The following is a 17,403-nucleotide window of genomic DNA, read 5'->3' as shown; positions in this document are numbered from 1 at the left end:
AGAAAGTCTTTCTGTTGCTACTGTTAACATCCCTGATGAGATATGTATCTATGCACACCACTTCAATTGCCACAAATGCTAGGCTGTCAGAACTTTAAAGTTTGCTGCAATTATGGGACCACCTACACCAGAGAATCAGAGTGAAAGCATTAAGCTCATTAGCAAGTTCCTCTCATCTGCTCACGTGATCTCCTTGCCTTCCTCCCACTCCCTAACTCTTCCATTACATCAGGTTTCTCACCAGTGCTCTCACTAGCTAAGGACAGTGCAGAAAGCTGAACTGTTTAAAGTGCTGAGGTTTAGCAAGATGACAGAAAGAGGTTTTTTTGAAAGAGAAGACTCATGGTCAGTATTTCTTTCATCTCTCTGGTAGAACTCCCTACTTCAGTTAAGTCTTCAAACTGCTGCCCAGTGTAACACTACTGTGTGTGCAACTCCCAAAGAACCTTTACTCCTTTCTTGCCAGAAAAGGGTAAACATGAAATTGAGGTACCAGTGCAAGGAAAAATCTGGGCAGAAAGATCACTTTTGCTTTACTTTGACAAACTACAAGGCTTATGACTATTATGCTATCATCCTTACTATCTCTTCTTCTGTGTACCTAGGAGTATAATTTCATATATCCAACAGCAAACTCCTTAGTGTTCTAAGCATTACAGCAAATCAACACTAAAGTTCACTTTGAAAAGCACATACTATTTGCAATACACAAAGGAAGCTTTTCTAAATAATTATATCTGAATAAATGCATTCTGATCCTATGAAAAAGCTCACAAATATCAGACTAACTTCTAACTCTATGTCCCAAGCTGTGCACCAATAAACTTGAAATGTCTTCAGGTAATTTTAGGTAAGACTGCAGTGTTAACAGAGAACTAAGATGAATTTAAATGCTAACACAGGCACAACACCGGATTGCAGAACATAGAGGTAGCTGACTGCTGATGGTACTTTGTATTTTCCGTTATAAGAGAATTTAGAGTTCTGATAGAGAATGAAGCAAAGTCTATTTGGTCACAGCTTTTTCTAATAAAATTAAAAAGGATGTTTAAGAAACAAAAGTTTATTTTCAAGAAGAAATACTAGAAATGCATCAATGAAACTTTACCTCAAACACATTCTTGGTGATTCCAAGGAGGCCGAAATATGCCATCCCAGTTGCACCTGAATTCACACATATTTCTCCAATCTCATCAGCTTTACACAGATATGGAGTCCCGTCCACCTTCACAACACAGACATTTGCTAAAGGGAGAGGAAGAACACAAAATCACAGCATTGGTATCCTTCAGCAGCTGACACAGAAGTTGCTTTGCCACTGACAGGCAGATAAAGATTTTAATATCAATTATCCATCAGGTATAGCAAGATAGCTCGCTCTTTTTGTCAGCATGTGTAACGTGTTCTCCAAGATTAAAGATGCAGGTTCACAAATGCAATGCAATTTTTTTTTTCTTATACTGCTTCACAGCCTATGAATCAGCTGCAACTGAATACAAAACCGTAGCAACTGCTTTTCAACATGAAGGTAGATGGTTTGATCAAGGACAAGCATACATGAGAATAAATATGAAAAATAAGAAGACACGAATTACAGACATACCATTTCGATTATTTATTGCACACTCTGGTATTCATAGTATCAGTCTGTCAACTATTATCTGGAGACTACAGCCAACTCATCTCACAGAGCTGTCCCTTACTGAACTTATTCCTGTGACTACATAGGAGTAGTATCTCTTTCCTATGTTCAGTTTGATGACCTTCTTCAACTCAGTGAAAGGACTGCATTTCATAAAGGTCCTACCACTATTACCCTTACCAATTTTCTTCTGAAATCTCAGAAGTCTTCCTACACTGAAGTTTTCTTATTTTTAATCAAGGATATATATACTTGTAAACCAATTATTATACTAAGCTTTGCTCTGTCCACCGGTTATATTTTACTTCTAAAGCCACGGTTTTCTCAGAGGTTTCTCTGGCTGAGTAGAGCCCTTGCTTAAGCAGTTTGGACTTGTCCTTTTGTAGTCCCAAAGGAAAAGGAAAATGGATATGGAGGGAGAAGGCACAATGGAGCAAGGAAGTTTAGCTTAGCACTTAAGATTAACAAAGAAATTAAACCGACTACCTGGGTCAATACAAAATAAACAGAGCTTTTGAAAAATAACACAGACTATACCATAAATTATTTTTCTGCCCTTTCCCATTGCATCTGCTTCCAACTCAGATTATCTCAGTACTTTGTGGTCATACATACTAAATTAAAGAAAAGAAAACCATGAGACCCCAGAGGTATCAGAAATTCATTTAGTTGGTTTATTTCTATCAGGATCTTTTGAATGTTTTGGCCATGGAACAAACGTCAGATGGGAAGCCCAGATAATGCTTGCAAGAGTCATTATGAAGGACTGTATTACTGTTCTCTAATTTAGCCAGTCTTATGTGATATACAAATAGCCCTTTTACCCCAGCTCAACTAGCATGAAGAGAAATCATAAATGGAAAGTGGCACATTTCCTTTAATACTAACACATAATGAAGGCAGCTCTGCTGCAGGCATGGAAAAAGAACTCTGCTGGTAGAACAGGTTCACAGGTACATCTTCAAATCTCAGAGAAGTCTCCAGTTCTCAACAACTGGCATTTATTAATGAAATGTCTGGAACCATGCAATGATAACCTTCAGTGACCAAATAAGGAGATGTCACTCAAATTCTGGTACAGGTCCAAGGCCAAAGTAGAAAAACAGTTTCAGTTGCTGAAAATTACATGTATGAACTAGAAGGCTGGAATTAAATTATACAGTATGAACTATCAGTTAGTCATGCAAAAAACACATTTCGCAATTTAGGAGGAGAAACCAGAAAAAAAGGCTGTTTAAAACTGAATGGTAAACTGAAACAGAATAAAGAGTTTATTACCATAGGAAATAGCTTGAGCCAATCTCAGAACTCTGTATGTAATGCTTGAGCCATGATGCAGAGAGAAGTGTTAATAACTAGAGAGCGCAATGATTTGTAGGTACACACAAATGCTACAGTCCTCAACTCGTTCACAAACATGGAAAAACCAACAAATTAGCCTACAGTTCCCAAAAGATGCTCCATCCATGAAGCCCAAGGACAAGCCTATCATCCTGATCAAGTGAAAAAAAAATACTCACCAGTAACCATTGTATGATACAGGTAGTTTACACGTACATTCTAACAGCAGGCATAGTTCTGCCCTGCCATATGACACTGCAAGGTATGTGTAGAGCCTGTACTCTTGCTTCTCCTTCTTTTCCTGCTTCATGTGTGACATACAAGAGAGTGCATCTACCACCATTTCAGTCTCTCTCAACAGCATTGCATCTGAAAAAGAATTAGAGAGAAGGGAAAAGCAGATGGGACAGGAATGTACATGTGGACTACACATCATGAAGAATACTGATTAGTGGTAAGAAAGCTTTCTTTCTTCAAATGAGTCCACATGTACATTCTTATAGATGGCAACTCTCAGCAGTTAGCCCTGCCATGTGATTTCTGGCAGAGGATGAGAATCCTACTGTGCAAACAAATGACCGCACTGATGCCCTACTAAAGACTGGATTCAGCTTTGGATGTTTCAAGAACAGCACAGCATGAATGCAAGAAGAATGTCAGAGACCTGCACAGCAGAAGGCTACTACCAAAAGTGCCTGAAGAGTGTTAGAAAGTGCTCTCTTGTTCCACTTTCACAGTTTCATAGTGGAACCATATGCAACTGATATGCTTTTGGATTGTTATTCCACTATGTGCCAAGAGTGGAATCCCAGGATCTTCTTGTAGCAAGCAAATCTTCCTAAAAAGCCTGCGTCTGTGAGAATAAAAACAAGAGGGCCCTCCTTGCACTACAGTCTTGAGTTATAACTTCTGTTCTAGAAGCATGAAGCCTTAGGAAAAATACTAAAAGGCTAGGATAAAATGTCTCTACTACCATGGAAGAAGGTATTTGCAGGGTTTCCAGGGAAATCTAATCTTTAAAGAAAACAGCATATGGGGGCATCCAATGCAAGGACCTGAATCTTTCCCTGCTCCTCTGGGAAGGGCAATAGGCATGAAGCAAGTCAACTTCCTAGATAAAGATAAAAAAGAATCTAGACTCTAAAGGTGGTCACACAAGCATCCAGACCACAACGTTTAAACTGGAAGAAAGCATCTCATCACAAGTGTACGCATTGCCAAAGATCTCCAAGAGAAGTTGTTCTGCAGTGGCAGGCTGTCGCGCCATCTTGTGACAGACTAGAGCCAAGTGGAATACACAGAACAGATTACTACGATGAATTCTAAGGACTGAGTGGGTAATGCTATCTCTCATTTACAATCTAAGGAACAAGACTGAAAGCTTACAAGGTTGTTCTGTAACAACTACTTTCACAAAGCAGGCACTGAGATAAAGAAACCAGATTCCTCTGCAGTGAAGATGCATCATGGTAACTACCAGAATGTGGGCAAATGTTTGCTGAGACAGAGGGAACAATAACATCCAAGACACCCGTAGACCGGAGACAGAGTAAGCATGCTACCATTTGAGAAATTCAAACCGTTCTCCTTGAACTTCTAGGAAAGGTACTGAAAACAGTCACAATCCAGAACTTGAAACTGTATAAGCGTAAGTTCATCTTGCAGAAGCCTAAGATCTGGCACCAATCCAATCTTTTCTGCTTGAGTATAAGAAAGTAGTTGTTGCAGCACTCTTTCTATAAACCAGGTTTTGTATGATTAGGAACTATAGGGATGCAGACCTTCTGGATTAGAGAGGGTTACTCTCCTGTTGAAGAAAGAATGTGAGAAGGATCCCTGTAAAAGAATCAAAACGTTTAGTCAGGAAGTAGCAGGGAGGCAAACTTAATTGAATATGCCGAGCATCCATATCCAGGTCCAATCATAAGGCATAATACGCTTCCAAGATGACAGATGATACAGCAATGACATCTCAGTTGATGGGAAAGTTAGAGGCACAAAACAGTCAGAAGAAGAGAGGTTTGGTGCTCTACCATCTTTACCAGTTCAATTTGAAAAACATGAACTAAAGATTGATATGGCGAAAGGCGAGGCAAGCATCATCCCTCCAGGAGCTGCAGAGAAGATTCCAGGGGAATGCAGACTAGGTTCTCACTTAAGAATTCCTATGCTATCTTTGATGGGAAGATTTCTTCATGGATGCTTTGCACTTCCCTAGTGGCTCTTGTGATTGGCATTCACAGGAGATAATGAAAGTGAACAGCCAAGGCAACTGAAGAGAATCTGGCATCCAGAGTGGCCTATCGGTTAAACCGTAGTGATGTAAGATATGGTCCTGATGCTGAGAGGTCCTGGTGAAGAAGATCCCCTAAGCAAGCGGGCTCAGTGTCTCGGAAAAAATAGCAAGATCTGAAGAAAAAAGGGGCTGAAGTGGACACTTTATCCATGACCTTTTAACCAGCTGGTTCCTGAATAAAGTACGCCAGGGATCTTAAAGGGTAAAGAGATCAAAACCATTTGGCTTGACTGGACAAGCCTCAGCATGACTACTAGTTCTTGGCTGGGAGACTACTTTTACAGCACTTTTGACCAAATGAAATTCAGGACTGTGAGCTCTCATGCCACAAGACGTTGGAAAGCGCAGGCCATGTAGTCACTTCCAAGACCTTAAATGTATTCAGTGGAGATCAGAAGATGGAACAAAGCCTTCAGGGATGGCATCTGACTCAAATTAGGCCTTTGGTGAAAGCACTGCAATCTAAGGAAAGGAAAAAACTCAAAACCAGAACCAATGAGCAAGACTCATCAATCAGCAGAGTAATTCAAGAGAGCAACTAACAGGAAAGGAAATGGTGGTATATTGTCTCCTGTATGCCAAACATCAAGTGAGAATGGACAGAACACATGCCCCATGAATACTACATAGGAAAAAGCACAAATGTTACAAGGTAAGACACAAGTATATCCACTGTTAGAATGTACAGGCAGACTCATTGGAAAATAAAAAATTAATCACCAGAAGTCATTAATTTCTTTTCATTTGGCACACATGTATGAATAACTGCTAGCCCTTTTACCTTCTTCCTACTCTGGAAGCTTCTAACAATTTTGTTTTTTTTACGAGACAGTCATAGGGAACAAAGTAATTGGATTATCCTCTAGAAAGTACTCTATTGTGTATGTTCCGACTTAAGGAACATACAGAGAAATTTCTGCTACAAAATACCTTCAGACCTGAAATTTGTACCATTTGGTCCAACTGAAGCTGATCTGCCTGAGATACTGATAGTCCAGTGCTCATCAGAGTTTTAAAAGAGTTAATTCATTAAGTTGCCTAACTTCTGCTTAACCTACAAGTAGTTTTGCCCCTTACTACTATGTTTTAAAATAGCAGGAGCTATCAGTTACAAGTCATAGAATCATAGAATCATAGAATGGTTAGGGTTGGAAGAGACCTCAAAGATCATCTAGTTCCAACCCCCCTGCCACAGGCAGGGAAAAAAAAAAAGTCATATCACTTGAAGGCACTAAAGGGACACGCACTGAGCTATTCTGCCCTCACACAGTCAGACAAGTCACTCCACGTTGTCGGAATGTTGTCATGGTGTTCTCAACTGTCAATGGCATCCTAAACCAGAAGGGCTCATTAGATTTGCCAGATGATACTCCAAGGAGAATGAGTTTTTTCCTTTTTTCACAAGGACAGGGACATGTTTTTGATTAATGACATAGAAGAAGAAGGTGAAATTACTTACCCACAAACATACAAGTAATCTTCAAACATCAAGGCAGACTGGAATCCGCCACTGAGCAAATGCACTACGGAAAATTAACCCAGTGGACTTACAGCTGTAATGGCTGAATATGAAGAGTAGCTTAAGGTGCAACACAACTGTAGGCTGCTTTGTGCCTTAGTGTAGTCAAGAACACTCTGCCCAGAGAGCAAGTCTACAGCAAAGTCAGGAGGTTCTCCATGTGATAAATTAATCCAAAGATTTTAATTGATTCTGAATTAAATCTTAATTAAATTAAAGCGACCATGAAATGGTAGAATTCAAGATACTTAGGGAAGCAAGGAGGGTGCATAGCAGGCTCACTACCCCGGATTTCAGGAAAGCAGACTTCGGCCTCTTCAAGGATCTCCTCGCTAGAGTACAATGGGACGAGGCCCTGGAGGGAAGAGGGGCACAAGAAAGCTGGTTAATATTCGAGGATCACCTCCTCCAAGCTCAGGAGCGGTGCATCCCAACAAAGAGAAAGTCAGGTAGGAACACAGGAGGCCCGCATGGATGAATAAGGAGCTCCTGGACCAGCTTGGGCACAAAAAGAAAGCCTATAGGGGGTGGAAACAAGGACAGGTAGCCTGGGAAGAAAACAGAGAAATTGTCCGAGTAACCAGAGATCACGTAAGGAAAGCCAAAGCCCTGATAGAGTTAAATCTGGCCAGGGACTTCAAGGGCAACAAGAAAGGCTTCTATAGATATGTCAGTGATAAAAAGAGATCTAGGGAAAATGTAGGCCCTCTCCGGAAGGAAACAGGGGACCTGGCCACCCAGGATATGGAGAAGGCTGAGGTTCTCAATGACTTCTTTGCCTCCGTCTTCACTGGCAAGAGCTCCAGAGGCATGGCCCAAGCCATGGAAGGCAAAGGCAGGGAACTGGGAGAATGAAGAACTGCCCACTGCAGGAGAAGATCAGGTTCGAGACCATCTAAAGAACCTGAATGGGCACAAGTCCATGGCACCGGATGAGGTGCATTTCCGGGTCCTGAGGGAACTGGCAGATGAAGTTGCTAAGCCACTATCCATCATATTTCAGAAGTCGTGGCAATCTGGTGAAGTTCCCACTGACTGGAAAAGGGGAAACATAGCCCCCATCTTTAAAAAGGGGAAAAAAGAAGATCCAGGGAACTACAGGCCAGTCAGTCTCACCTCTGTGCCTGGCAAGATCATGGAGCAGATCCTCCTGGCGACTACGCTAAGGCACATAGAAAACAAGGAGGTGATTGGTGACAGCCAACATGGCTTCACTAAGGGCAAATCCTGCCTGACTAATTTGGTGGCCTTCTATGATGAGGTTGCAGCATTGATGGATAGGGGAAGAGCAACTGACATCATCTACCTGGACTTATCCAAAGCATTTGATACTGTCCCACACGACATCCTTGTCTCTAAACTGCGAAGACATGGTTTTGATGGATGGACCACTCGGTGGATAAGGAATTGGATGGATGGTCGCACTCAAAGAGTTGTGGTCAACGGTTCAATATCCACGTGGAGGCCAGTGACGAGTGGTGTTCCTCAGGGGTCAGTACTGGGGCCAGTGCTATTTAACATCTTTGTTGGAGACACGGACAGTGGGATCGAGTGCACCCTCAGCAAGTTTGCAGATGACACCAAGTTGTGTGGTGTTGTGGACACACTGGAGGGAAGGGATGCCATCCAGAGGGACCCTGACAGGCTGGAGAGATGGGCCTGTGAGAACCTAATGAAGTTCAACAAGGCCAAGTGCAAGGTCCTGCACATGGGTCGGGGCAATCCCATGCACAAGTACAGGCTGGGCGGAGAATGGATTGAGAGCAGCCCTGAGGAAAAGGACTTGGGAGTGCTGGTGGATGAGAAGCTCATCATGAGCCGGCAATGTGCGCTGGCAGCCCAGAAAGCCAACCATATCCTGGGCTGTATCAAAAGAAGCGTGGCCAGCAGGTCGAGGGAAGTGATTCTGCCCCTCTACTCTGCTCTCGTGAGACCCCACCTAGAATACTGTATTCAGCTCTGGAGTCCCCAACACAAGAAGGACATGGAGCTACTGGAACGAGTCCAGAGGAGGGCCACGAAGATGATCTGAGGGCTGGAGCACCTCTGCTATGAAGACAGGCTGAGAGAGTTGGGGCTGTTCAGCCTGGAGAAGAGAAGGCTCCGGGATGATCTTATAGCGGTCTTTCCAGTACCTAAAGGGGGCCTACAGGAAAGCTGGAGAGGGACTTTTTACAAGGGCGTGTAGTGATAGGACAAGGGGCAATGGATTTAAACTGAAAGAGGGCAGATTTAGGTTAAATATAAGAAAGAAATTTTTCACTCTGAGGGTGGTGAGGCAGTGGAACAGGTTGCCCAGAGAAGCTGCAGATGCCCCATCCTTGGAAGTGTTCAAGGCCAGGCTGGATGAGGCTTTGGGCAACCTGGTGTAGCGGAGGATTTCCCTGCCCATGTCTGGGGGGTTGAAACTACATGATCTTTAAGGTCCCTTCCAACCCAAACCATTCTATGATTCTGCATCAAGTACCACTTTTTTGAACTCTCAAAAACTCGACCAACATCAAATTCAACCTCAGTCAGTTTACCAAAGGATCCATGACTACCTGAAGGTCATGCAAACTTGTCCTCTCCATGCTCCTGTGACTAATCCATAATCTAAGTAGAAGATTTGGAGCACAGCTAAATTTCAATGGGGTTTCAAGGGTACATCAGTAGCGTGAACAGCCGAACCAGATAGCAGTAGTCCATGCCACCTGTATTCTAGTTGAAGTGGAAAAATAACCATTCTGTTGAGACACAGAAAACAGTCACAGCTGATGGTCTTCTGGGTCTTTGCAGACAGGTTTAACAACCTGAATTTGAACATTCAGATGAAGCAATTCAGAAGCCATTAAGTCAGATTAGGTCACTACACTCTTTTTTCCTGCACTCAAGTTTTCATGTTGAGGCCATACAACAATGCCCATCTTCAATGGCTGTATTCACACTGGCCTGCCTTTACAACCTTGCTTCCTAGAGTGTGAAGTTGAAGCAGAAGTCATTTTGCTGTAAATTGCCTGGCCCACCTATCTTGACTCCAATCCGTGATGCCATAGTATGCTCATAAGGATCATAAGCAGAAAAGAGAGATGGTTATAAAATGATAACTGCCAGAACAGCAGGTTGGGCATGAATGCCCACAGGAAGGGCTCCTTTCCCTTATTTTGGTATGAAATGCAGAGCTTCACAGAATGTTAGGGATTGGAAGGGACCTCAAAGGATCATCTAGTCCAATCCCCCTGATGGAGCAGGACCACCTAGATCAGATCACACAAGAACGCGTCCAGGCGGGTTTTGAACATCTCCAGAGAAGGAGACTCCACAACCTCTCTGGGCAGCCTGTTCCAGTGTTCTGTTACCCTCACTGAGAAGAAGTTCTTCCTCATGTTTAAGCAGAACCTCCTATGTTCCAGCTTATATCCATTTCCCCTTGTCCTATCATTGGATGCCACTGAGAAGAGCCTGGCTCCATCCTCATGACAGTCACCCTTTACATATTTATAAACATTAATGAGGTCACCCCCTCAGTCTCCTCTTCTCCAAGCTAAAGAGACCCAGCTCCCTCAGCCTTTCCTCATAGGGAGATGCTCCACTCCCTTAATCATCTTTGTGGCCCTGTGCTGGACTCTCTCAAGCAGTTCCTTGTCCTTCTTCAACTGAGGGGCGCAGAGCTGGACACAATATTCCAGATGCGGCCTCACCAGGGCAGAGTAGAGGGGGAGGAGAACCTCTCTCGACCTACTCACCGCACCCCTTCTAATACACCCCAGGATGCCATTGGCCTTCTTGGCCACAAGGGCACATTGCTGGCTCATGGTCATCCTGCTGTCCACCAGGACCCCCAGGTCCCTTTCCTCTGTGCTGCTCCCCAACAATTCAGTCCCCAACTTGTACTGGTACATGGGGTTGTTCTTACCCAGATGCAAGACTCTACACTTGCCCTTGTTGTATTTCATTAAATTTCTCCCCGCCCAACTCTCCAGCCTGTCCAGGTCTCTCTGAATGGCAGCACAGCCCTCAGGTGTGTCAGCCACTCCTCTCAGTTTAGTGTCATCAGCAAACTTGCTGACCGTGTACTCTATCTCCTCATCCAAATCATCGATGAATATGTTAAACAATACAGGTCCCAGTACGGACCCTTGAGGGACTCCACTGGATACAGGCCTCCAACCGGACTCTGTCCCATTGACCACTAATCTCTGGCTTCTATTCTTCAGCCAGTTCACAATCCACCTCACTATCCGACCATCCAGATCACACTTCCTCAGTTTAGCTGTGAGGATGCCGTGGGAGACTGTGTCAAATGCTTTACTGAAGTCAAGATAGACCACATCCACTGCTCTACCACCATCCACCCACTGGGTGATGTCCTCATAAAAGGCTATCAGGTTTGTCAAGCACGACTTACCCTTAGTGAAGTCATGTTGACTGCCCCTAATGACCCTCTTATCCTTGATATGCCTGGAGACAGCACCAAGGATAAGTTGTTCCATTATCTTTCCAGGAATGGAGGTGAGGCTGACCAGTCTATAGTTACCTGGGTCTTCCTTCTTGTCCTTTTTGAAGACCGGAGTGACATTTGCTTTCTTCCAGTCCTCAGGCACCTCTCCCGTTCCCCATGATTTAGCAAAGATGATGGCGAGTGGCCTGACAATGACATCCGCCAGCTCCCTCAGCACTCGCGGGTGCATCCCATCAGGACCCATGGACTTATGGATGGCTAGGTTGCTTAACTGGTCCCTAACCAAGTCCTCACCAACCAGGGTAGACTCCTCCTCTATCCTGACTTCCTCAGGAGCCTCAGGGTTCCGGGGCTCATCAGGATAGCCTCCAGCAGTATAGACTGAGGCAAAGAAGGCGTTCAGTAACTCTGCCTTCTTCTTATCCTCTGTCACCAGGGCACCCTCCTCATTCACCAGTGGGCCTACATTGCCTCTAGTGTTAGTTTTCTCTGCAATCTATTTGAAGAAGCCCTTTCTGTTGTCCTTCACCTTTCTTGATTAATTCCAAGGAGGTCTTAGCTTTCCTAGTTGCCTCCCTGCATCCTCTGACAGCAGACCTATATTCCTCCCAAGTGGCCTGCCCCTCCTTCCATGATCTGTACACTCTCTTTTTTCACTTAAGTTTGCCCAACAGTTCCCCATTTAACCATGCAGGTCTCTTGGTACCCTTTCTTGACTTCCTACCTGTTGGGATGCACCGGTCTTGAGCTCGGAAGAGGTCCTTGAAGGCTGACCAACTATCTTGGGCCCCTTTACCTTCCAGTACTCTGTCCCATGGGATTTCTCCTAGCAGTTGTTTGAAAAGATCAAAGTTGGCCCTACTGAAGTCCAGGGTTCTAGTTCTGTTAGGTATTCTCCTCCTGCCACATGGGATCCTGAACTCCACCATTTCATGGACACTACAACCAAGGCTACCCTCGACCTTCAGTGCTTCAACCAGATCCTCCATATTAGTGAGAATAAGATCCAGCAGCGCTCCTCTCCTAGTAGGCTTCTGCTCAGTCTTTTATTGGTAGCTCTAGATATAAATTTAAGTTCAGTAAGAATAACTGAACTACCAACCTTATTGGTTACAAAGTGTTTCTGGAAGTAATGAGAAAAATAAAACAAGATCAGTGCCACTTGCTACACGATGGCCGAAATCAGCAGACTGGTAAGATGCCTTCATCCTCTTAGTCATAATGAGGGCCTTGATGTAGTGGGAAGAGGTGGTTGCTGAAATAGCACAAGATGGCTTTTCCCTTCATCTTTACCTTGAGCAAATGCCCTACAGAGAGTAGGGCTTTGGAATCACAGCTCAGAAAGGCATGAGGTTTGTAACAGGACCAAGAATACCAAAGCCACAGGTGCCAAGGGCATGATCAGGACGATACAGGTTCTTTGGTCACTAACACAGTTAATTTGAAGGAGTAAGGAGAACTCCAAAAAATCTGTATCTCATCCTCTCCAAGGCAATGTTACGCTACCAACCTCGATGTTGCAATCTTCACTTCTCGGACACTATGTGGTGTTTCAGGACACAGATCCCAGTCATGGTCCACAGTCTTAGGTCTGGTTTGGCACCCTAATTTTATTAAGACTCTTCAGAGTGCTCTCCTCTTCAAATAATGCATGACTCAGCAACCTAGCCTCAAAAGAGAGCAACAGGGAAGAGACAGTCTCCTTCTCCTTGCTACAATCTGCTTAATGGGCTGGGGAACAATGCCTGTATCTACCTACTTTAGGAAGCACAGTGTTGCAAACATGTTGTTAAGAAACTGAGGTTGATCCTGGACTGACTAGTTTGCTGGGATATGCAGAGTCTGGGACTCCCAGAATGGCTGAGGTTGGAAGGGACCTCTGGAGGTCATCTGGTCCAATGCCTCAGCTCAAGCAGGGCCAGCAAGAGCCAGTCCCCCAGGACCATGTCCAGACAGCTTTCAGTATCTCTGAGGATAGAAACTCCACTATCTGGGCAACTTTTGCCACTGCTCGGTCACCCCTGCATAAAGTTTTTCCAAATGCTCCAATTCCCAGATCATCTTTGGCCCTTCACTGGACTCACTTCAGTAGCTCCATCTCTCTCTTCTACTAGGGACCCAGAAAAGGACACACCGCTGCAGCTGTGGCCTTAACAGTGCTGTGCAGGGAAGAACCATCACCTCCATTCACCTGCTGACAACACATCTCCTAATGCAGCCAGTGCACCATCAGCCGCCTTTGCCACGAGGGCACATGGCTGACTTGTGTTCAGCTTGGTAGCCACCATGAACCCCAGGGTCCTTTCTGCAAAGCTGCTCTCTAGACAGTTGGCTCCCAGCATGTCGTGGTACATGGAGCTGTTCCTCCCCAGAGCAGGGCTTCTTATTTCTCCTTGTTGAACTTCACGAGGCCCCTGTCAGACCATTCCTCAGCCTGTCGAGGTCCCTCTGGATGGTGCAGAACCCACTGGGATCAGCCATTCCTGAAGCTTTGCATCATCTGCATATTTGCTGAGGGTACACTCTGCCTTGTCATCCATAGAATCATAGAATGGTTAGGGCTGGAAGGGACCTTCAAAGGTCATCCAGTCCAACCCCCCTGCAAGGAACAGAGATATCTCCAACTAGATCAGGGCGCTCAGGGCCTCGTCCAACCGGGCCTTGAACGTCTCCAGGGATGGAGCATCCACCACCTCTCTGGGCAACCTGTTCCAGTGTTCTACAACTCTCATGGTAAAAAATTTTTTCCTAATATCCAATCTGAATCTACCTCCCTCTATTTTAAAACCATTACTCCTTGTCCTATCACAACAGGCCCTCCTGAACAGCCTCTCCCCATCTTTCTTGTAGGCCCCCTTGAGGTACTGGAAGACCGCTATAAGGTCACCCCGGAGCCTCCTCTTCAGCTCCAGGCTGAACAGCCCCAACTCTTTCAGTCTGTCCTCATACGAAAGGTGTTCCAGCCCTCTTATCATCTTCGTGGCCCTCCTCTGGACCCTCTCCAACTGGTCCATGTCCTTCTTATGTTGGGGGCTCCAGAACTGGACACAATACTCCAGGTGAGGTCTCACGAGGGCAGAGTAGAGGGGGAGAATCACCTCCCTTGACCTGCTGGCCACGCTCCTCTTGATGCAGCCCAGGATGCGGTTGGCCTTCTGGGCCGCAAGAGCACATTGCCAGCTCATATTGAGCTTCTCGTCCACCAGTACTCCCAAGTCCTTCTCCTCAGGGTTGCTCTCGATCCATTCTCCACCCAGTCTGTATTTGTGCCTGGGATTGCCACGACCCAGATGTAGGACCTTGCATTTGGCCTGGTTGAACTTCATGAGGCTGGCATGGGCCCACCTCTCCAGCCTGTTGAGGTCCCTCTGGATGGCATCCCTCCCTTCCAGTGTGTCGACGGCACCACACAGCTTGCTGTCATTGGTGAACTTGCTGAGGGTGCACTCCATGCCACTGTCCACGCCACCGACAAAGATGTTGAAGAGGGCCAGGTCCAACATGGACCCCTAAGGGACGCCACTCGTGACCGGTCTCCACTTGGACATCGAGCCGTTGACCACCACTCTCTGAGTGTGGCCATTGAGCCAATTCCTTATCCACCGAGTGGTCCATCCATCAAACCCATGCCTCTCTAGTTTAGAGAGAAGAATGTTGTGCAGGACAGTGTCAAAAGCTTTGCACAAGTCCAGGTAGATGATATCCGTTGGTCGACCCTTGTCCACCGATGCTGTTACCCCATCATAAAAGGCCACCAAGTTGGTCAAGCACGATCTGCCTTTGGTGAAGCCATGTTGGCTGTCACCCACCACCTCCTTGCTCTCCATGTGCCTTAGCATGGTTCCCAGGAGAATCTGCTCCATGACCTTGCCAGGCACAGAGGTGAGGCTGACCGGCCTGTAGTTGCCCGGGTCCTCCTTGTTCCCCTTTTTAAATATGGGGGTTATGTTCCCTCTCTTCCAGTCATTGGGGACCTCGCCAGACAAATACAATGGCCAGTGGCTTGGCAACTTCATCCGCCAGTTCCTTCAGGACCCGCGGATGGATCTCATCAGGCCCCATGGACTTGTGCACCTTCAAGTTCCTCAGATGTTCCCGAACCTGCTCTTCAAGTACAGTGGGCGGTGGTTCATCCTCACAGTCCCTGCTAGTTCTTTCCACAGCTTGGGTGGTAAGACAAGAGGCTTTATCAGTGAAGACTGAGGCAAAAAAGTCATTGAGTAACTCAGCCTTCTCTATGTCCCGGGTAACCAGAGCACCAGTGTCCTTCCGGAGGGGGCCTACATTCTCCTTGGACGTCCTTTTGTCCCCTACATACCTATAGAAGCATTTCTTATTGCTTTTTATATCCCTTGCCAAATTCAATTCCTTCAGGGCTTTAGCCTTCCTCACCTGATCCCTAGTCACTCGTACAGCTTCTCTGTATTCCTTCCAGGCTATCTGTCTCCGCTTCCACCCTCTATAGGCTATCCTCTTCATTTTCAGTTGGTCCGGGAGCTCCTTGCTCATCCACGTGGGCTTCCTGGTCTTTTTGCCCGACTTGTTCTTCATCGGGATGCACCTCTGCTGAGCTTGGAGGAGGTGCTCCTTGAATGTGGACCAACTTTCCTGGGCCCCTCGTCCCTCTAGGGCCGCCTCCCACGGTACTTTGCCCATCAGGTCCTTGAAGAGGCCGAAGTCCGCCTTCTTGAAGTCTAGCGCACAGAGCTTGCTGTATAGTTTCCTTGCCGTCCCGTGGATCTTGAACTCCACCAGATCATGAATGAAGATGCTGAAGAGAATTGGAGCCAGTACTGAGTCCCAGCCTGCACAGCCAGTTACTGGCCTCCAGCCAGACTTCGTGCTGTCGGTCACCACTCTCTGGGCCTGGTCCTTCAGCCAGTTTTCAGTCCTCCTCCCTGTCTGCTCATCAAGCCCATACTTCTTCAGCTTTTCTATGAGGATCTAACAGAAGACAGTGTCCAAAACCTGACAAAAGTCAAGGTAGACAATATCCACTGCTCTTCCCTCATCTTCCAAGTCAGTCACTTCATCATAGGTGGTGATCAGATTGGTCAAGCATGACTTCTCCTTGGTTAATCCATGCTGATTACTCCTGATTACTTTCTTGTTCTCCATGTACCTGAGAAAATGGTTTTCAGAATTAGTTGTTCCATCACCTTTGCAGGGTTTGAGGTGAGGCTGACCAGCCTGCAGTTCCCTGGGTTCTCCTTCTTGACCTTCCTAAAGACAGAAGTGACATCTGCTTTCCTTGAGTCCTCAGGAACTTCTCCCCATCGCCATTGTCATTGAAAGATTGTTGAGAGTGGCCTCACAATGACAGCAATCAGCGCTCTCAGTACTCATAGGTGAATCCAATCAGGGTCCATGGATCTGTGCACATGCGGTTTGCTTAAGTATTCCTTAACTTCATCTCTTCTACCAAGGGTATGTTTTCCTTGTTCCAGACTTTGCCCTGGGTCTCCAAGGCCTGTGATTTCTGAAAGCCAGCCTGGATGGTAAAGACTGAGGTGAAGAAGGCATTCAGTATCTCCGCCTTTTCCATGTCCTCTGCCTCATTCAGTACCAGGCCCACATTTTTCCTGGTCTTCCTTTTGTCACCTATGTATTTATAGAAGCCCTTCTTGTTGCCTTTAAAATCCCTCTCAAATCAATTCCAGCTGGGCTTTGGCTTCCCTTGCCCCACCTCTGCATACTCAGATAGTGTCTCTGCTCCTTTCAGGTTACGCCCCTGCTTCTACCTTCTGTATACTTCCTTATTATGTATGATTTCGGCCATGAGATCCTTGTTCATCCATACAGGACTCCTGGCATTTTTTTCCTGACTTCCAGTTCTTTGGGATGGACTGCTCTTGACCTTGGAGGAGGCGATCGTTGAATATTAACCAGCTTTCTTGGGCCCCTCTCCCTGCCAAGGCCTTATCCCCTGGCACTCTACAAGGCAGTTCCCTGAAGAGGCTGAAGCCTGCTCTCCTGAAGTGCAGTGTTGTGATCTTGCTTTTGTCCTGCTCTGTCATAGAATCATAGAATGGTTTGGGTTGGAAGGGACCTCAAAAATCATGTAGTTCCAACTCCCCTGCCATGGGCAGGGACACGCTCCACTACACCAGGTTGCCCAAAGCCTCATCCAACCTGGCCTTGAACACTTCCAGGGATGGGGCATC

At 45.8% G+C, this 17,403-nt stretch overlaps 1 protein-coding gene across 3 annotated transcripts in view; it reads right to left on the bottom strand.

Annotated features, from left to right (window-relative positions):
- DIP2A (DIP2 acetate--CoA ligase A) overlaps positions 1–17,403 on the bottom strand; it is a 138,795-nt gene that overhangs the window by 27,977 nt on the left and 93,415 nt on the right. For all 3 annotated transcript variants that reach the window (XM_086616101.1, XM_086616102.1, XM_086616103.1), the window contains one exon: positions 1,109–1,245. In XM_086616101.1, coding sequence (XP_086472227.1) covers positions 1,109–1,245 — 137 coding nt within the window. The remainder of the gene's footprint in view (positions 1–1,108; positions 1,246–17,403) is intronic.

Source organism: Tauraco erythrolophus, chromosome 8 (genome assembly GCF_009769465.1).
Source record: "Tauraco erythrolophus isolate bTauEry1 chromosome 8, bTauEry1.pri, whole genome shotgun sequence".
NCBI classification, from domain to species: domain Eukaryota; kingdom Metazoa; phylum Chordata; class Aves; order Musophagiformes; family Musophagidae; genus Tauraco; species Tauraco erythrolophus.
This window is presented reverse-complemented; position numbering and strand designations above follow the sequence as displayed.